The sequence below is a fragment of the Helianthus annuus genome, chromosome 14 (assembly GCF_002127325.2).
Source record: "Helianthus annuus cultivar XRQ/B chromosome 14, HanXRQr2.0-SUNRISE, whole genome shotgun sequence".
NCBI classification, from domain to species: Eukaryota; Viridiplantae; Streptophyta; class Magnoliopsida; order Asterales; family Asteraceae; genus Helianthus; species Helianthus annuus.
The window spans coordinates 164637226-164659887 of NC_035446.2; the positions used below are offsets into that span (position 1 = coordinate 164637226).

The following is a 22662-nucleotide window of genomic DNA, read 5'->3' on the forward strand; positions in this document are numbered from 1 at the left end:
CTTTTAGATGTTAAAACTAAATTTATATGTATATGTGTATGTAGTATAATATGTATATATATATATATATAACATCTATTATACACCATTTAAAACACAATGAAAAAGAAAAAATAAAAAAATTTGAAAACTGTGACGTCTTTTGAAGAGGATTGAGAAACCACACGTCCATAGATTTGAAGTTTTGTGAGACCACATGTGGTGGGGTGCAAACCTCTCTCAAAGCGTCTTAAAAACGTGGGGGAACACTGTACCCTCGGGTGTTTTGGGCCTTTTTTGACTGGTGGTGCTACCACATAGCGCCGAATGAGGAATGGACTTTGGTCAAAATAACCATGGTCAAACGGCTAACTTTAAAAAAACCCGGTTTTTGTTTTAAAAATCTATACTATATTCGCACTTTCGTACCGTGTCACGCACTATCTATATCAGTCGTCGTTCCAGGAAAAAACAATAACTATTATGCATGTCGTGCATCGCACGGGTATTCCCCCTAGTATATTTAATAAACTACTTTTACTTGTACGTGAACATTAAATACATTTAAGTTCTGTGATAAATAGTATGGGTGGCTGGGTATTTATCCTAAAAAAAAATTTAGAATTGATGTTCAATTGATCAATCGAGGGGTGGGGGGTTGGGCCCAGTTAGCAAAATTATTTGATTTAAGGTGTTGCTTCTCTTAAAGTCAAGGGTTCGAGCCTCATCAAAGACGTATTTAATGTTTCAAAAAAAGGAAAAATTGAGAGAGAGAGAGAACCAAGTTAATATTATGTACAAAGGGTGCTGGATTGAAATATATCATGTATACATGTCAATTAACTATATGTGATTCTAGACACACCTTTGAGAATTGAGATAAAGTTGCAGGGTCAGCCCTGGGTAACTGCCGAGTGGGCTCTCGCACAGGGCTCAAATCGATATAGGGCCCGAATTTTTAAAATTATATATATATATATATATATATTCTTCTAAGGACTGGATTTATGAACAAAAGATGTACAAGGCCTAAATGTATGTTCAGTGCCAGTGGCGAAGCTTAAAAAAAATTTTCGGGGGGTCGGAAGGCATTAGACCTAAAAAAAATTTCTATGTTCGGTCGGGCAACGGTGATTCGATTCGGGTCGGGTAGGGTGTCGGTGATTCGATTCGGGTCGGGTCAAACATTAATATCAAATTAAAAGCCGTTCTCAAACATTAAAACATAAACATTGTTTAAGAAACAATTGAATAAAGACACCAAAATATTAAAAAGAAGAGGAAGGTGGGTACCCGGTTCAGTTGGATGAAGAATTATAGCTCTGCTCGTCTTCCTTTAAGATTTTTGAATTCTTCAATTATGGACTCCGAATCAAAGTTCTCAGCAATCTCCTTTTCTATGTAAATCACCATACTGTTTGCTAGATACTGATCGGACATCTTATTGCGAAGGCGATTCTTAAATATTTTCATTGCTGAAAATCCTCTTTCAGTTGTTGCAGTTGAAACTGGAAGTGTTAAGATTAGCCGACACACTCTCTCAACCAATTTGTACATGTTATTTTTCTGACATTCCACAACAGTTTTGCAAAGTTCAGATAGAGTTGATACCCCACTTAGCTTAGGATTATTTATCCTTTCAACTTGAAAATTATCCAACTGACCACGTAACTGCTCCCTTTCATGCTCTGTAAAATCTTTAGGATAATATTTCTCAACAAGAAGAACAATCTGATCAATATTAATCTTTTTTGAACATAAAGTCGCACTAAGAGATAACAACTCTATCGCTTGCTCATTGAATCTACTATCCAGCTCATGTAGTTGTTTGTCCAATGTCTCTGTAAACAAATCTACCCGATAATAATGTTCGAATGTAACATGAAGATCTTTTTTACGAGGCCGATACCGAGTAGAAGTATATGGAGCACTCATATCAGGCATATCTATGTCATGCCTTTCATAAAAAAAAACGAACCTTTTCAAATAAAGAATCCCATCCGCTGTTTCTAAAATTAGTTAAACTAGCCTTTGTTGCAGAAACTAACTCCATTGCATTAAGGATGTCTTGGGATTTCTTTTGTAATGCTTGACAAAGCGTATCCGTTTTTGCCATCACTTCTTTCATCAAGTGAAGAACAAGCACAAACTCAAATGATTGCAAGTAACCGTAAGCTATATTAGCATCTCCACGTTGAGAACTAGTAGCATGAGCCGTGTCTTCAATTATTCCCTTGAGAACAGCACGGGTGACATCAAACATATTAACCAAACTACAAACAGATTTAAAATGGGAACCCCAACGTGTATCACCGGCCCTTCTTAATGTCCCTACCTGATTTTGTCCTTTTCCCGATTTGATTTCACCCAATTCTAGTAACTTTTTAATCTCATCCGCCTTTGCCATTTGTAACTCATCATGGCGCTTACTAGAAGCACAAACCACATTAATTATAAAAACTAGGTATGAGAAGAATTGGTGTACCGGAGTCACATCTCTTGAGACACAAACCAAGGCAAGTTGTAACCTGTGAGCAAAAAACAAAAAATGTAATAATCATAAGAATATTGTAGTTAAACCGAATAAAGAAAGTTAAAAAAGAACAAATATTGTAACCTGTGAGCAAAGCAGTGAACATAATATGCATAAGGACTATATTCCCGGACAAGTGCTTGCAATCCATTCCATTCTCCTCTCATATTGCTAGCACCATCATAGCCTTGACCACGAATTTTACTAACATCAAAACCGTAATGCAATAGTGTATTCCACAAATTTACTTTTAAGGTCGCTGATAAAGTATCCGTAACATGAACTAAATCCAAGAACCTTTCCCGTATCACTCCTTCAGCATCAACAAATCTTAAAACTATCGTCATTTGCTCTTTTTTCGACTCATCCCGCGACTCATCAACCATGACACAAAACCATGAATCCCCCACTTCGCTTCGTATATGCTTACGAACTTTATTAGCCATAATGCTAAGAATTTCTTGTTGAATATCAGAAGACGTATACTTGCAATTATATGGAGCATTTTGGAAAAGAACCTTTGCAACATCATCATTATAATGGGCTAAAAGTTTTAGCAATTCACGAAAGTTACCTTGATTCTTAGATGTGGAAGATTCATCATGTCCTCGTAAGGCACAAGCTTGGTAAGTCAACCAACGAACTACATCAATTATGGTTTTTAATCTTAACCGGTTCTTCCGAATTTTCCCTTCATTTTTCGTTTCTATGAAATTGTCAAGGTGTGCTTCTTGATTCAACAAGTTCGTATACAATAGAAAAGCTTTTTTATGATTTGAAGATTGAATGTGCTTCAACAATGGGCATTTATCCCTATCATTAACCTTTTTCCAATTGTCAAAGCCTTCACTAGTAAACGCACTATGACCGTGGCTCTCATTCGGTTTATCATTACACAAATAACAAAGGAAACAATAAGCCTTGTGTTGCGTTGGAGAATACTCTAACCAATTAGGGAACATATCAAACCAAGCATATTTAAATCTACGAAGATTGTTCTTCGGACCCCTAGGCTTATACTCATCTAGCTTTATTTGATACGGTCCTAATGATATATAAGCTAGTCTTACTTGTTCCCGTATATTAACTGGATATTTCCACATTGGGAGTCGCTTAGCGGGATCTCTTTCTAGAGTACTAACATCCACTTCATTGATGTTAGTCGGATTTTGAGGAATGTTTTGATTCGCCTCATTATTCGCTTCATTAACCTGTGGAATGTTTTGATTCGCTTCATTAACCGGTGGAATGTTTTGATTCGCCTCATTATTCACTTCACTAACCGGTTCACTTGTTGAAGCTTTTTGACGTTTGTTCTCATTGTTTCCATCAACAATTCCCTGATTTCCCTCTACTTGTTCTTCACTTTCATTCTTTCTTTTGAAAAAAGAGGTTATGCATTTATTCTTCCCCATGGTAATCTAATAACAAAAGTGAACAAAAATCACCCTAAGTTTCAAAAATTCTAACATCTAGAGAAAGATTCAACAACTTTAGGGCTAAAACTCACACCTAATTTCAACCTAATTCATATAAATTGGAGCCCTAAATCAAACCTAAACATAAAAATTAACATACCTGAGGATGATTGAACAAGTAAAATCTCGAACTTGAAGTCTCTTGAAGTTGAACAGTCGAACAAGCAGCAGCCCAGCCAGTCGCTTCCCCCAGCCCCTGCGTTTTTTTTGCTTCTGTTTCTTGTCTGCGATAAAGTGACAGTCGAACAAGGCAACAAGCAACAACTGATTTCTTATTTGGGTTTAATTTCTTATTTGGGTTTAATTTCATAAATGGGTTTAATTTCACAAATGGGCCATGAGTTTTGATTTGGATATTTTGGGCTTATGATAAATATACATAAAAGTATAAAACACTCTTTTATTTGGGCTAATTTACTATTTTTATTTGGGTTATATAATTTTTTTTTAGAAAATCGGGGAGGTCGAACACGTATATACATATTTTTTTTTAGAAAACCGGGGGGACGGACACGTATATACATAATTTTTTTTTTGAAAATCGGGGGGTCGTAAACGTATATCCCTAAAAATTTCTATACGAAAAACACATACATAACACTACTAACCGAAAAGTTCGGGGGGTCGGGCGTCACATGTTGCGCCCCTGTTCAGTGCCCAAAAAACATACATGACCTGGATATATGTTAAAAAATGTACAGGTAGTGGTGCACAAAAACCTGAACTCGGACTCGGACCCGAAAATAAAAACTCAAAACCGGGTTTTGTATACCTGAACCCGACCCTACCCATAGGGTAGGGATCGAGTATTCATTTCTGATCTAAAACCCGAACCCGGAACCAGGTTTTTTTATACCTGGTTTATACCCGGTTATTCAAAGTACCCAGTTTTATTGTGACAATCCGAGATTTCAAGGTCTTTCCCATACACATCACTGACTTCACTATCCTGTTTTTACAATTTGATTTACGTGGGGTCGTGTGTAGTTTATATGAATGACTAATGTTTTGTGTTTGGGCATTAAATGTTAAATGTGTAGTGTATGTGATTGATTATAGTTATGTGTTATGTGTGGTGTAAATTATAGTGTAATTAAGATGTAATATTGGTTATTCGCCACTAGTCAACCCCGACGAAAAATGGGACTTCCATTACAGACCCCTAGCGACGAAAAACCTAGATATTCGTCACCCAGAGACTCGACGAAATACATCTTTCGTCAATGAGGGTTTTTCGCCATAAGGGCCTTCGGCCCAAGTAGTTACGGCCCAATCCATTTGCTCAAATACATATTACGTAGAGGGTTCTAGTATGTCACATATTTGACAGTAATGCAAACCCTAGATCCTCCCATCTACCTTGACGGCAGCCCTCTTCCTCTGGAGCCATCTCTTCTCCTCGTCTTGGCACTTGTAGATACACAAACTCTCGATTAGTGTTTAGTTTTGCTTTGACTTGAATCCCTTGTGATTTCAGCCGTGTGTATATGATATGCTGTAGGATTCTTTGCACGTTTTTATGAATCTGATAAACTGATTTGGGATTACAATGGTTGATTGTGTTGTTTGATGTTAAGTATTCTGATGACTCGTTGATGATCTTGCATGACAATAGGTTTTCAATGACCTTGTGAGGTATAATATTTATTAATCGTGGGTAATGATTATGAATTAGGACTATATGTTAATATGAATTAGCAATAAAACCACGTATCTTTTGTTGATCTGATCTGAGTATTGAGTATATATATATATACGTTAGTAATCCTGATCGGATATGGTTATTCTATGATTTTGGGCATTTAATTGATGTTGATATTAAGGTGTTACTGGTTGATGATGAACACACATTTAGGGTTTACTGAACTTGGTTATATATTGTCATTTGATCTGATTAGAAACTGTCAATCTGGTTAGAATCTGTTTCGGCTGAATTAAAGGATTAGTGAAACCGTCTGTTCAGTGACAAAGGTTCCCGACGAAGAACCCAAGTCGACGAACAATAGAGTATTTCGTCGACTTGATTAGACAAAAAATAGGGTATTTCGTCGAGGGGTATTTCGTCGATGGGAGGGTTTTTCGTTGGCGTGCCACTGTAAAGATCATAATAGTGAATATTAATGTGTGCATGATTAGTTGGGTACATGATAATGTTGGTTAATAATAAGGAGTCTGTTTTGACTTGTGTAACATTCGCGTGGATATGATGACCTGTATGGAAACTAAATACCTGTTACATGTAATGCTGTGTTGTGTGAACCATTATGATACACACGTTGATAGATGTCAACGTGCATTTCTCATTAGAAATGATTGTTACTTGTAATGAGAAACCTGATTTCACTTATGGTAGTAGTAGACCCAACAGTTATGTGTTGCTGTGTGTACAAACTGGGTACTTGATTCATGTCATATGGTAAACTTGGTGATGAATAGAGTCTGCGTGAAATATGTGATTCAGTCTGTTACAAAACTTATAATGTTGTTAACCACGGTAGGGGTAATTTGTTAAATACCGAGCAAATCCAAGGTGAATTCACTGCTCTTTCTCCAAGCATGCGTCCCGGGGAGGGACATCTGGTAATCGTTCCGGGGAGGAACGTTAGGTTATTAGGATGTTGGTTATTACACTCATTTCTATCATTAAGTCCCACCATATACCGATTGGTTGACGGGGATGCAACGGGGTTATTAGTTGATAGCGCTATTAGGTTTGGCACCCTCACACTGTACCGGGGAGGACGGTCGTGAACTAATTACCTTAACCACTTGACCAATGTCTGATAGAGCATTGGGGTTTAGGCAAATAATCTGGAGCCATCTGCAGTAATCGAGTTAATAACAACATCAAATTATTGAAATGTTTTACACTCATATCTGGTAACTAAACGTGTTAACAAAACTTTGAACTCACAAGCGTCGTCTGACACACTTGTCTGCATGCTTGCAGGTCTATAGGGTTATAGCATTGGGAACTTGCTGTCTGGAAGGCTGGAGTGGTCATGGGTCGAGATACATGGAATCGCGATACAAGTCTAATGGTTTTTGTACATGTGGTTTATAAAACACTTAACAAATGAGTTATGCTTCCGCTGTATACAATGAATTATATGTAATATTTTGTAACACTTTATGTTAATGAATGAAAGTTTTATTTAAATATCTTTATGGGTTCAATGTGATTGGTGGCTAGATCCTGGTACGTCACACACCCCGCGGTGTTTCCGCAAGTGGTATTTTGGGGGTGTGACAGTTTGGTATCAGAGCCAGTGGTTATAGTGAACTTGGTTTTAAAAACGTTTTTATAAAACCAGACTATAATCAAACAGTTCTGAAAACGAGAATACGACCATGACACTTAACTCCAGATCGCAAGGTTCGTCTTTTCACCTACTGCATACATTACATGATTAGTACACATTTGTTTATGATGTAGCGTACGGACATACACCCACACTTGTCACTATAGCATGATTACATGAATTGCTTGCTTACATTATGATGCGTTGATAGTATGTCATAGTCCCTGGAATTCTGTGATTTTATCATTTCGATAACCTCTGCTTGACATCTGAGTTTGAGGAACCATTTGACATGAGTTAGGAGGAACTGAGATGGGCATGCAAATCGCAATATTATTGTGGGTGCACACATAATAATAATGTGGGGTGCATGCGAGTCCCAGTGAGGCTTAACAAGTGAAAAAGGGGTCCCGTTCAGTTATTTGATCGATGTGAAACGCAACAGTCTCTAGGAGTCATAGCAGTGATAGTCTCCTACTCGAACATGATCTTTTCACTTCTCACTGAATCCTTGTGAATCTCGATGCTATCGAGTATTACCTGAACACCCATCTGAACGCCTAGCGAACTGTGTAGAATGTTAGGTGCTTGTATGGACGCCCCTGAGTTGAGCGTCGCAACGTTAAATGATTGGTCTATACCTTTCTCACCTTTCTTTGTTTGCTGGAACTTAATGTACTGACGTCTTAGACCCCGAAGTGCGATCACTTCTGCAACACTCTGGAAACATACCGTGTATTACCCAGTCAACTTGCAAGAACAATGTACAAGAGGACGAGCGCAGTGCCTTACCAACCTCAGTATTAGAACGACCCTGGTTACCAGCAACGAACACCAGCAGACTAACTTCAACCGAATCCCTAACCCTAGTCAGCGACTTATGGGGGTCAACTCTTAAGAATCAATCGGGACATAAGCGATGACAACATATTATAGTGTGGAATGTGTGACTACCAGCACAGTGAGTAGCGCGATAGGACGGGGTGCAGAATGTGAAAAGATGGACTTGGTTGGTGAAAGATCGTAGGGCTCCGTTTTAAGCAACAACGTTAGAGACAGCAGTCATGGCGACATCAAGGTATTTGTAACCATGGCCTACAGTATGGAAATGAAGGTGCTTACGACATGGATTGGCTGTTGTTAAAATCAAGATGACAACAACCAAGGGAACGACGACAATAACAACACTGGAAATGATGCTCGTGGAAGGGCATTTAGGATTGGCATGGGCGACGCCAGGATTATAGCAACATGGTAGCTTGAATGGGAAGCTAAACGCTTCGTCTCTGTTCTGTTTAACCCTGATGCTTCTTGAAACCGAACCTGTTGTGGAATCGGCTGATGGCAAGACAAATGAACCCTCATATGTTCGTTGGGATGCAAACTCGACCTTGTGGGACAAGTGTTCGACATCGACCTTCCTTCTACTATTCTTGATGGTTTTGATGCAGTAGTTAGTGTGGATTGGTTATCCAGAGATCGCGTAGATATACCCTGTGAGAAGAAAATTTCGCGTATCTTTCTCCCTAGTGGAGAATCGTTATCTATTCTAAAGCGTCAGAGTGGTGCAAGGGTTAGCACCGTTTCAGCTATGAAGGCCCAGAAGTGTCTACGGAGGGATTACCCCGCTACGTTAACAACCGTTACTGACATTAAGGCTAAGGAGGTGAGGATCAAGGATCCACCAATTGTTCGTGATTCCTCTCGGTGTGCTACCTAGGAAACTTTCAGGTTTACTTCCACAACTGTTAGGCAGAATCTCAGTTTGATCTCATGCTAGAGGCAGCCCTGGTTACTCGTACTCTTACCGTCTTGCACCAGGAGGGTTACAAGAGCTGTCTAATCAACCACAGGAACTGTTGAACAGGAGTTTTGTCGGACCTAGCTTTTTCGCTTTGGGGAGCCCCAGTGATATCCGTAAAGATAAGCCTTTTCGTATGTGTACTGATTATCGAGAACTTAACAAGGTGACAGTCAAGAACCGTTTGCCTCGACCATGTATTGACAACCTGTTGACTAGTCACGTGGGACAAGCTTTCATTCGAGGGTTGATTAACGAACAAAACCCCGATTTCCACGTGTCTCACCGGTGGGCCCGGTGGGGGATTACCATGACGTAGTTGGCAACAATATAGTCAAACCACACAATATATGAATGCACAGCGGAAGCATAAAGATAAATATATTTCAACGTTTAATGTAATATCAAAGTATCACCATTGTTGAAATAAAATCCACAGGGGATCAAGAGGTTCCATGGAGGGCATTGTAATTAGCCGCTACCACGTATGGATCGGCATCATAGTTATAGTTGTAGTGCGAGTGAGTCGGCTGCTCAAACGGATTGTACGCGGTGGAACCGCCGTACGCTGGTATCGGATTGTCATATCTGAAGGGTGGCGGAGGTGGTGCAACTGGTGCAGAATTCACCTCTGCAGGGTGACCAGAAGGTTCCCCTAATTGTGGTTCTTCTTCAGGTACTAACGGAAAATGACTCGCACTCGAGTGGCGAGGGGTGCTGAAGTGGAATTCCCCTCCTCGGGTGGACATCCGTGCGCCTGATCTTCTACGCCTTGGCGGATCTGGAATTACTGGTTGTACCGGTGGCGGTGGCGGTGGCGTAACTGCCACAAACCGCGAATCCTCAGAAGGATCCTGTTGCTGTTGTTGGTCATGAGGCGAGAAGTGATGAGATGGTGTGAAGTACCAATTACATTGGTCAAACCTCACCTGGTAGCTGTCGGGACCTTGATCGGGTGTTCCATGAAAGGATGACCCATCAGAGATCTCAATTGGATGATTGGGAGTACCCGTGCAGGCTCGACGGGATCTGTATCCTCGTCCATATCCACGGCATTGTCTTCAGAAAAGTGATCCTCTGGTCCTAAAGGGTTATACCCTATTGGCTCTTGGACATAATCCGCCGGGTTAAACTGTCCTACGAAGAAAGGTGAAGGATCGCCATAAGAACGGTGCGAAGCAGATCGCTGGAGAGGTATAAAGGATGGTTGAGGGTTATTGGGATTGTTTTCCGAATCTGGTCCAAACGAATGACGGTATGAGGGTGTCGAACTGTGCGAGGTAGAATGTCTCGCAGGTTCAAAGAGGTTTCTTCTTCGTCTCTGTGGTTCCTCACTTCTTGTACTAGAAGGAGCTCGCATGTTCGAAGGTCCAACCTCGTGATCATTGTGAGTAATGATAGTTCCTTTGCCTCTTCCTCCTCTTCCTCGTCTGATTGCTGGTGGCATATTTCCTGCTTTCAAAACTTTAAATAACAATAAACAATAAAAAGACAAACTGGAATAACAATTCGAATTTGTCCTATGTTCTTGTCTAGACTCAAGTATGTGCAATTGTGTAATTGAGATTAAACACATAAGGATAGTGTTTAATTCACTCAATGTTGGCTCTGATACCAACCTGTCACACCCCGATTTCCACGTGTCTCACCGGTGGGCCCGGTGGGGGATTACCGTGACGTAGTTGGCAACAATATAGTCAAACCACACAATATATGAATGCACAGCGGAAGCATAAAGATAAATATATTTCAACGTTTAATGTAATATCAAAGTATCACCATTGTTGAAATAAAATCCACAGGGGATCAAAATAGTAATAAAAGTATTGTTCAACAGACGAAGGCATCGTAAGCTTGCGAGACTCTTTAAGATGCTAAGGAGCTATATCCAGCCAATTACGCATAGTACCTGCATTTAGTCTTTTTGGGAAAATACGTCAGTTTACACTGGTAAATACATTCAACCGACACTTTTGAAAATGTTTATTAAAATTGATTTGAATGCACAAGGCACAAATTCTTTTATAACTTGGGAGAATTATTTAAATATATAATCTTGTGAACGAATTACATGTTCCTTATGCGTTCAGTAGCCCGGATCAAGTCCGGGTTAAAGATCAATAGACACACCACAGCGACTATTTATGCACAGACGAGTGTACGCCTACACTCCGCGCTTAGGTCATGGCCATTTCGTAAAATGATGCCAGGGATATCCGGGACATGGTCATTAACCCCCCAAAGGCTTTTAAGTAACAAGACTGTTTAAACAAGCCGATCAAATTTATTCAGTTACCCACTCAATCGGTGGAGAATTTGATGCCCGATCAAGCGGTATACTATGTACCGTAACCCAAGCCCGTATAACGGAAAATAAGTTAAAAGTATTTACCTTTGCAAGTATAAATCCTTAATTGAAATAAATTGCAGATAGCTTTTACTGGTCTCCTAATCTGGAACGAAGGTTTAAATTAACCTATTAGAATCCTAACGGGTCTTTAATTTAGCCGTAGCTTAGACCGGTCAGTTTCAACGGATAGTTACGGTTTAATCGCGTGAAAGGCGAAAACTGGGAATGGAATGTGATTTTGACCCAACAAGTTTGAATACTTGTTTTATATGGGTATAATAATCACACTCTGGATTTTGGGGTCAAAACAATATGGTTTTGACCCGTTTCGGCTAGTTTATGTAAACTAGTTACATAAGCCGAACCGTGCGCGAAAAAAGGCGTAACGGTTAACCGTAAGAATCCTACACTGGTTTCCTAAGTCAATATGCTTTAAATAGGTTGTGGTATCAGTAGGATACCTTCCATAATGCCCGTAACGAGTTTAAGTTCATATTATGCCCCGTAGGGGCATTTCGGTCTTTTTAAAGATTATAAAAGAGGTTTCTGAGTTCTACAGGAAATCTGAGTTTCCCGAACAGTTTATAAAGTCTAAAATACTTTATTTATTATTTAAAATCAGTAGCAACTGGAATCGGGTCAAAAGACCTTGTGGAACTCAAGTTATGGCTGAAAATGGTATATTCGATATTTACCGAACCGTTGCCATAACCGCAGGTTATGAGCAGGTTAAAAATAGTTAAAAAATCTTTAAAAATCCAAAAATATTATTTTACATCAGTGAGTAAAATGTTTGGTGTTGAAATCCGGGTTTAGATAGGCGTTATGCTAATTGCGCTATTAAATTACTAAAGTTTCCGTAATTGCGCTATTTAGCATAACTCCTATTCTGGACCTCGGATTGACGTGAAATTTTAGGGACATGCTTAGAATCCAGTAACCAAGGTTATGGTCCTTTCACATGTCCGAAATTCTCGTTTTAATTTAAAAAGGGCGTTACGGTCAACTTTTAAGCATTTAACGGAAAGGTGTAAAAGACTCGGACAAACAACGAACCGGTCACAGAGGGTTATACCATCATGTAACCTGGTCCTAAGAGAGTCCTAAGGCATATCTAAATCATACTTTAACGGGTCAGAACTGAAGTCAAAGCAAAAGTCAAAGCTTTGCGACTTTCGGCTCCGAACCGGGTCAAAACAGTAAATGGTCGGATCAAACAAGCTTAGACTAGTTAATATACTTATTATCATGTTTTATGAGTGTTTAAACAGGTTACACATCATCTACATTACTGATTATGCATTAAATCGCAAAATGGCATTTCTGTTGACTTTTTCTAAGCACGTTTGACTCGACATTTGGACTAGTTAGAGTGGGAATCAGAGGGTGCCCCTTTAGGGGTTTAAAGCCCACATGATTACCATCATATAACTATCTTTGATTCGACAAACCACTGGACCATTTGTGATTTATCGCAAAGTCAATCGTTAATTACGACGGATTGACTTTTAAGCTAAACTAAGCAAAAACAAAGCCACAAAAGGTTAGGCACACTTACAGAAGCTTGGTGCACGACTATGGATGTTAGAGGAATGCTTGAGAGCTCCAAAAATGATCAGAAGTGCAAGAGAAAGGTGTGAGGAACTTGTTGCCACAATGTGGCCTTTTATAGGCAATGTAGATCCTTAAGATCATTACAACAAGGCCTACCAATGCTCCTTGATGCTCAACAACTGTCCCTTGGTGCTAGAAGATGATTAGGGGTCGCCCATATCTCTGGAAAATCTTTGCATTAATGTTTTACCGCTTAAAACAGCCAACAACCAACTTTCTGTCGCTTACGGACCGTATGGCATGGCCCTTGCGGTCCGTAAGCCTATGGCGGAAACATTTTTACCCCTTCACCCCCTTACGGTCCGTAAGACAGGACCCTTACGGTCCGTAAGAGCTTAACAGAGGCAAAAAAATTAACCTTTCAAGCATTGAATGGTCAATTTGTAATAAATAATCTTTGTGCTTGGAACAAGTCAGTATGAGGCTCTTCTTAACCCATGCTTGGTCAGTATCATAATGCATCATGGGTTTGCACAAGGATGGGCTTATAAATAATTATTTGCATTGCATTATTTTCTTAGGATTTAGATTAGTAACTTGGATCCTTTTGGTTATTAGTAATTACCGGATTAAGACATATTAGATGCTTACTAATTATGCTTAGGGTCTTGGGATTTATAATGAAGAAGTCGCTCAGAGGTAAAATTAACATGTCGACATGTTCAAAAATCCTACCGTACATTTTAATTACATCCAGGTTTACAACACTTTTGTCGTATGCGACACGTGTCATTTATTTATTGGACACAAAATTCCGAGGTGTTACATCCTCACCCCCTTAAAATAAATCTCGACCCGAGATTTACTGAAATAAATAAGGGTATTTTTCTTTCATCGTGGATTCAACCTCCCACGTGAATTCGGGACCTCTACGGGCATCTCACTTGACCTTTACAATCAGTACATGCTTCCTTCGAAGCTTCTTTACCTGTCGATCTTCAATCGACAAGGGTTTTTCCACAAATTTTAAGCTCTCATCTATATGCACATCTGTATGTGGTATCACCAATGATTCATCAGCGAAGCACTTCTTTAGATTGCAGATGTGGAACACATTGTGAATTCCATTGAGCTCTTCTGGTAAGTTCAATTTATAGGCAACTGACCCGACACGTTCGATAACCTCGAAAGGTCCTATGTATCTCGGGCTTAGTTTGCTTTTCTTACCGAAACGCATCACCCCCTTCCAGGGCGATACTTTGAGTAACACTTTATCACCTACTTCGAAGTGAAAATCTTTACGCTTTGAATCTGCGTAACTTTTCTGCCTATCTCGGGCAGTCTTGAGACGGTCTCGAATCTGGACAATCTTGTCCGTCGTTTCGAAGACTCTCTCTGGTCCTGATAATTGGACATCTCCAACTTCCGCCCAACAAACAGGCGATCTACACTTTCTACCGTATAATGCCTCGAAAGGCGCAGCCTTAATGCTGGTATGGTAGCTATTGTTGTAGGAGAATTCGATTAATGGTAGGTTCTTATCCCAACTACCACCCAAATCGATAGCACATGCACGTAGCATGTCTTCCAACGTCTGAATAGTACGCTCACTCTGACCGTCTGTCTGAGGATGGTAAGCCGTACTAAAATTCAAACGTGTGCCCAAAGATTGCTGGAAGCTTTTCCAAAAATGAGACGTGTATCTAGTATCTCGGTCAGAGATAATAGACACAGGTATGCCATGTAAGGCTACAATCTTATCAACGTACAGCTGGGCCAACATGTCGGAGCTATAAGTCTCCTTGATGGGTAAGAAATGCGCTGACTTAGTCAGTCTATCAACGATAACCCATATTGTATCATTTCCTTTCCTCGTCTTGGGTAACTTGGTAATAAAATCCATAGTTATACATTCCCACTTGCATTCGGGAAGTTCAGGCTGTTGTAGCAAGCCTGACGGCTTTTGATGCTCTGCTTTGACTTGCGCACAAGTCAAGCATTTGGCTACATAAGCGGCTACAGACTTTTTCAAGCCTATCCACCAATAATTTGCCTTTAAATCCTGATACATCTTATCAGCTCCCGGGTGAACAGAATATTTGGAACTATGGGCTTCCTGGAGGATAACATCTCGTAGTCCCCCATAAATTGGAACCCATATTCGCCCATTCAGTCGTAAAATTATGTCCTTGCTAAGAGTTAACTGCTCCTCAGTTACTCCCAGCTTCTCTTTAGGATAGTTAGCTTCCAACACAGCTTCTCTCTGTGCAGCTAGCAACCTTTCAATCAAATTATTCTTCACTTCAATGCTCTTGGCATTGATTCAGATAGGTTTCACCCTTTCCTTACGACTCAAGGCATCAGCGACTACATTCGCCTTGCCGGGATGATATATGATTTCACAATCATAATCATTTAAAGTCTCCATCCAACGGCGTTGCCTCATGTTTAATTCCTTCTGCTTAAACAGATGTTGAAGGCTCTTATGATCAGAATAGATCACAAACTTGATACCATACAGATAATGCCTCCACAGTTTTAGTGCGAACACAACGGCACCCGGCTCCAAGTCATGGGTGGTGTAATTCTTCTCGTGCACATTTAACTGTCTTGAAGCATAGGCAATAACCTTGCCTTTCTGCATGAGCACACATCCCATGCCAGTGTGTGATGCGTCACAGTAAACTACGAAGTCTTCGGTACCTTCAGGTAATGTTAGTACCGGAGCGTTGCTCAACTTTTGCTTCAGAATATCAAAGGACTCTTGCTGCTTAGGGCCCCAGACGAACTCTACTTTCTTCTTGGTCAAGGAAGTTAAGGGCGCAGCAATCCTTGAAAAATTTTCTATGAATCGCCTGTAATATCCTGCTAACCCCAGGAAACTACGAATCTCTGTAGGCGTCTTTGGCTCTTGCCAATTCATGACAGCTTCTACTTTAGCGGGATCCACTTGGATACCACGCTCGCTGACAACATGTCCAAGAAATTGGACTTCTCGAAGCCAGAATTCGCACTTAGAGAATTTGGCATAGAGTTTCTCATGATGCAGGAGTTTGAGAATACAGCGAAGGTGTTTCTCATGGTCAGCTCGGTTCTTAGAGTAGATAAGAATATCGTCGATGAAGACGATGACGAATTTGTCTAAGTACGGCTTGCAAACGCGATTCATGAGATCCATAAATGCAGCCGGTGCATTAGTGAGCCCAAAAGGCATCACTAGGAACTCGTAGTAACCGTAACGAGTCCTAAATGCGGTTTTATGTACGTCTTCATCTCTGACTTTTAGTTGATGGTAGCCTGACCTCAAGTCAATCTTCGAGAAATAACTTGCCCCTTGTAACTGATTGAACAAATCGTCGATCCTCGGCAAAGGATATCTATTCTTTATCGTGACCTTGTTAAGCTCGCGATAATCGATGCACAGACGCATCGATCCGTCCTTCTTCTTGACAAACAGGACTGGTGCTCCCCAGGGAGACGAACTAGGTTTGATGAAACCTTTAGCTAGCAGTTCATCCAGCTGGGTCCTTAACTCCTTCATTTCGGTTGGTGCTAACCTGTAAGGTGCTCTAGCAATAGGTGCTGCTCCAGGGATGATATCGATCCTGAATTCCACTTGCCTATCTAGTGGCAAACCAGGTAGATCTTCAGAGAAAACTTCTGGGTATTCCGAAATGACGGGAATGTCTTCTATCTTCGGTTTAGGCTCATCAAAAATCACCTGTGCCATGTAGATGGTGTTATGGGTCATTTTCTAAGCGTACATATCCTGACCAATATCCTGCCTTTGTTTGTTTATTTGTGACCAGGATGCTGGAAGAGGATATTGCTAATATCTTGGGCGATATCCTGAGATTTATTAATTAAACACGTGCAGGTTAATGGTTGAAAGCTACTAACGGTCATCAGGACTTCTTCTCCTTAAGACTTGGGTGAATTCGTTGTGAGGAAGCCGTTGAACCCGAAAGACTTGGTCCTCAACGTTCGAGTGGGAATATTCGCTGGATCCCAGGAGTTTAGGATAGTTAGTTACTTTATCTTTACTACAAATAGATGTGGCGGATCAGTTTAAGGCACACAATTTTTCACGAACACTCTCGTACACTCTTGCTCTCTAGATTACGGCAGTCACCACACTTGTATCCAACTCACGTTGTAACACTTAGTTGATCCGCACCACATCCTGCACTGTATCCTGATATTTGAAGTAATAGAAGAACAAGGCAGCTGCGATTGTCAGCTCCCGAGGTTTTATGCCGGCGATCTAGATTGATCAAGGGCTTTCCTCGTACATCGCGTGTCATTTACTTTACCTTTTTGCTCATTGTTTGATCACAGATACGACTCTATATCCTGAGCTGTATCCTGAAACTGTTTTTGCAAATAACTCACTTAACATATTTTTGAACACATTTTCTCAGCACACTACCTCACTTAACTAATTTGATCACTAAATTGCTTCGGTAATTTTTGACCAAAACAGATGGCACAACCCTTCTTTAGACATTTAGAAGCCTTGAGCATAGTCACTTGCTCAGGCAATCCATATTGGGTATCTCCCCGAATGGTAAGCGATTCACCAGACGGAGTTTTTATCACCACTTGCTTTTTGTTGCAGACGATTTGGGCCTGGTTGTGAGATAACCAGTCCATACCTAGCACTATGTCAAAACCGGCCAATTTAAAAGGAAGCAGAGATAGAGGAAAAGAGTGGTTCTTAATGAATATCACACATCCATCTAACACAGTAGAGACGGTTTCTATGGTGCCATCTGCTAACTCTACCTCATAGTTTACACTCAAGGTTTTGACAGGCATATTCAGAAATTTGCAAAATTTATGATCTACGAAAGACTTATCAGCGCCCGAATCAAAACGTACTCTTGCAAAGATATCATTTACGAGAAAAGTACCTGTGATTACGTTATCGTCTAGCATTGCTTCTTTCGCCTCCATCCTGAAGACTCTTGCATTGGTCTTCTTGGTCTCTTCAGGCTTCTTGGCGTTTTTAGGGCAGTTGGTTTTAATGTGCCCCTTCTCGTTGCAACTGAAGCAAGTTGCATCCTTTATCTTTTTGCAATCCACGGTCTTGTGGTCCTTGGACTTGCATAACCCGCAAGCAAATGACTTCGACTGAGTCTGCGAGTTTGATTCGAGTCTACACTTTCCAAAGTGATGTCTCTTGCAATTCTTGCATTTGGGCTTCTCACCAGACTGTTGCCCATCCTTCCTTGACTCAGACCCTCTCTTGTTGTCACCGTTTCCACGGTGCTTCTTGCCCGACCTTCGTGAAGTATCATCTTCACGCTTTCTCTTCTCAGCCTCTTTGTTCCTCAGCGATCTTTGTCGGACCGCATCCAGAGTGAGGGACAAAGAAATGTCAGCTACAGATCTAAAGGTCGCTGGCCGAGAGGCCTTTACGCTTGCCTTTATCTCGGGGGCTAAACCACCGATAAAACGAGCTATTCTCTTTGGCTCCGGGATTACCAGATACGGAACCAACCGGGACATCGTGTTGAAGCTCGTGAGGTAAGCTTGACAGTCAAGGTTCGTCATAACCAACGATAGGAAGTAGGTCTCTATCTTTTCAACCTCATGTTGAGGGCAGTAATTCTCCTTGATGAGAGAAATGAATTCCTCCCATGTCATGCTGTATAGGACAGCCTTCCCCGAGGCCTGAACCAGAGACCTCCACCAAGCCAGGGCCTCGCCCTTGAATGATTGTGAAACAAAGTTTACCACATCTTTCTCTGCGCACCCACTGATGTCCACCACGGTGTCCATCTCGTCTAGCCACGTCATACAATTGACCGCGCCTTTCTCCCCAGTGAAGTCTCGGGGTTTGCATGATACGAAATACTTGTAGGTGCAGCCCCTGGCGCGAGATGCATTAGTATACACCTTTACTGGACGGACACTGTTTTCATTGGATGAGTGATTATCATCGTCCTTTTTAGGCTTGGACGGTGGTTTGCTGTGAGATTTTGAGTGGGTTTTCGGCTTTGAGTGTGGTTTAGATATGGTTCTGCTCCGGGATTCAGTATACTCCTCGTATTATCGATCCAGGGCTGCCTTAACAGCACCGTCGACAAGAGCTTTTAATTCAGCGCCCGTCAAATGAACCTGGGCGTTATCGTATTCGTCTTCTTTCGAATGACTATTCTCCCCACTTGGATCAGCCATGGTAACTTGAATCTGCTACAGAAGATAACGAAAAGTTTTATTTAGGAGTTATTATGGAATTGTCTTTTATTGCAATTCATTAACCATGGTAAACAGAGACCATATCTGGTTAATTTGTTACTCACTTTTTATTTGAATATAACTTATCCTAATTACAAACAATATTGTTAGTGGCATGAAAGCCTAGTCACGAGGATGTTTTTATAATATTAGCCGGGATTACAGAGAATCAAGGCATGAAGGGTTGAACCGTAGTCCTTTTATCTTTTCTGACAGGGAGTCATAGACTACCACCGCCTTTTGTCTTATATGACAATAATTATGGCCCGTAGGCTTTACATCACTAATGGATGTTTATAAGTTTGGCCCGTAGGCACTACATCACTAATGGATGTTTAAATAGGTTTGGCACGTAGGCACTACATCATTAATGGATGTTTAATAAGTTATCGTCTTCATTGACGATTTAACCCATGATTTATAAATCATTAATTCGGGCCTTGGAATCCTTAAAAGGATTCTTATATAAGAATGACGCGTGCGATTTTAACGAATCACATCTGCCATGAACGTTAACATGTTTACAGAGGTTAACTGGGAATCTGAATCTTTTAATCAGGTCTTACCATCTTGGCCGGATCTTATAAAGACAGCTGGCTAGGTTTCACTCTTAAGATTCTTTATTTAGGCAGATTTAAATTTAAAAGGAATGATTTTTGATTTATTTCATATATAATAATAATAACAAAAATGAAATTTATAACATAACATTCCACAAATTTTCAAATATGATTACACGCTGCCCTAAACGGGACTTTTTAAATAAATAAATAAATAAATACCTACGCAGAGGTTTATAGAAAAACAATTCCACGCAGGGACCAATATAAGATAGATGTCCGCGTAGGGAATACAAGATAAGTCCACGTAGGGACTGAAATACGACAAATGTCCACGCAGGGACTAAATTATAAATACAACAATATATAAGGAGACTAATGATCTCGTTTCTTCCTCCCTTTTAACATGTTTGCTAGGCCCTTGAGAAATCCACGATTACTCTTACGTTATTGTTTGAAGTCTCGTTCCACACGGTTTAAACGGTGGAGTATTTCTTCTTGCTTCGGTGGAGAGAAACGTGGCTGCTGCGACAGTTGCTGAACCGGAGGTCTGGGAGGTATTGGGTACCCATGAGCTGAGTAATCTGGTCTCCAAGAGGTTCCATGGAGGGCATTGTAATTAGCCGCTACCACGTATGGATCGGCATCATAGTTATAGTTGTAGTGCGAGTGAGTCGGCTGCTCAAACGGATTGTACGCGGTGGAACCGCCGTACGCTGGTATCGGATTGTCATATCTGAAGGGTGGCGGAGGTGGTGCAACTGGTGCAGAATTCACCTCTGCAGGGTGACCAGAAGGTTCCCCTAATTGTGGTTCTTCTTCAGGTACTAACGGAAAATGACTCGCACTCGAGTGGCGAGGGGTGCTGAAGTGGAATTCCCCTCCTCGGGTGGACATCCGTGCGCCTGATCTTCTACGCCTTGGCGGATCTGGAATTACTGGTTGTACCGGTGGCGGTGGCGGTGGCGTAACTGCCACAAACCGCGAATCCTCAGAAGGATCCTGTTGCTGTTGTTGGTCATGAGGCGAGAAGTGATGAGATGGTGTGAAGTACCAATTACATTGGTCAAACCTCACCTGGTAGCTGTCGGGACCTTGATCGGGTGTTCCATGAAAGGATGACCCATCAGAGATCTCAATTGGATGATTGGGAGTACCCGTGCAGGCTCGACGGGATCTGTATCCTCGTCCATATCCACGGCATTGTCTTCAGAAAAGTGATCCTCTGGTCCTAAAGGGTTATACCCTATTGGCTCTTGGACATAATCCGCCGGGTTAAACTGTCCTACGAAGAAAGGTGAAGGATCGCCATAAGAACGGTGCGAAGCAGATCGCTGGAGAGGTATAAAGGATGGTTGAGGGTTATTGGGATTGTTTTCCGAATCTGGTCCAAACGAATGACGGTATGAGGGTGTCGAACTGTGCGAGGTAGAATGTCTCGCAGGTTCAAAGAGGTTTCTTCTTCGTCTCTGTGGTTCCTCACTTCTTGTACTAGAAGGAGCTCGCATGTTCGAAGGTCCAACCTCGTGATCATTGTGAGTAATGATAGTTCCTTTGCCTCTTCCTCCTCTTCCTCGTCTGATTGCTGGTGGCATATTTCCTGCTTTCAAAACTTTAAATAACAATAAACAATAAAAAGACAAACTGGAATAACAATTCGAATTTGTCCTATGTTCTTGTCTAGACTCAAGTATGTGCAATTGTGTAATTGAGATTAAACACATAAGGATAGTGTTTAATTCACTCAATGTTGGCTCTGATACCAACCTGTCACACCCCGATTTCCACGTGTCTCACCGGTGGGCCCGGTGGGGGATTACCGTGACGTAGTTGGCAACAATATAGTCAAACCACACAATATATGAATGCACAGCGGAAGCATAAAGATAAATATATTTCAACGTTTAATGTAATATCAAAGTATCACCATTGTTGAAATAAAATCCACAGGGGATCAAAATAGTAATAAAAGTATTGTTCAACAGACGAAGGCATCGTAAGCTTGCGAGACTCTTTAAGATGCTAAGGAGCTATATCCAGCCAATTACGCATAGTACCTGCATTTAGTCTTTTTGGGAAAATACGTCAGTTTACACTGGTAAATACATTCAACCGACACTTTTGAAAATGTTTATTAAAATTGATTTGAATGCACAAGGCACAAATTCTTTTATAACTTGGGAGAATTATTTAAATATATAATCTTGTGAACGAATTACATGTTCCTTATGCGTTCAGTAGCCCGGATCAAGTCCGGGTTAAAGATCAATAGACACACCACAGCGACTATTTATGCACAGACGAGTGTACGCCTACACTCCGCGCTTAGGTCATGGCCATTTCGTAAAATGATGCCAGGGATATCCGGGACATGGTCATTAACCCCCCAAAGGCTTTTAAGTAACAAGACTGTTTAAACAAGCCGATCAAATTTATTCAGTTACCCACTCAATCGGTGGAGAATTTGATGCCCGATCAAGCGGTATACTATGTACCGTAACCCAAGCCCGTATAACGGAAAATAAGTTAAAAGTATTTACCTTTGCAAGTATAAATCCTTAATTGAAATAAATTGCAGATAGCTTTTACTGGTCTCCTAATCTGGAACGAAGGTTTAAATTAACCTATTAGAATCCTAACGGTTCTTTAATTTAGCCGTAGCTTAGACCGGTCAGTTTCAACGGATAGTTACGGTTTAATCGCGTGAAAGGCGAAAACCGGGAATGGAATGTGATTTTGACCCAACAAGTTTGAATACTTGTTTTATATGGGTATAATAATCACACTCTGGATTTTGGGGTCAAAACAATATGGTTTTGACCCGTTTCGGCTAGTTTATGTAAACTAGTTACATAAGCCGAA

At 40.8% G+C, this 22662-nt stretch overlaps 1 protein-coding gene across 1 annotated transcript; it reads right to left on the minus strand.

Annotated features, from left to right (window-relative positions):
* Window positions 1-1043: 1043 nt before the first annotated feature.
* LOC110917983 (zinc finger MYM-type protein 1-like) lies at window positions 1044-3927 on the minus strand. The gene is made up of 2 exons (XM_035983155.1): window positions 2597-3927; window positions 1044-2507 (listed from the first exon to the last, which is right to left on the minus strand). The coding sequence occupies exons 1-2, from the start codon at window positions 3925-3927 to the stop codon at window positions 1940-1942; spliced, it is 1899 nt and encodes a 632-aa protein (XP_035839048.1). The 3' UTR covers window positions 1044-1939.
* Between the last annotated feature and the right edge of the window lie 18735 nt (window positions 3928-22662).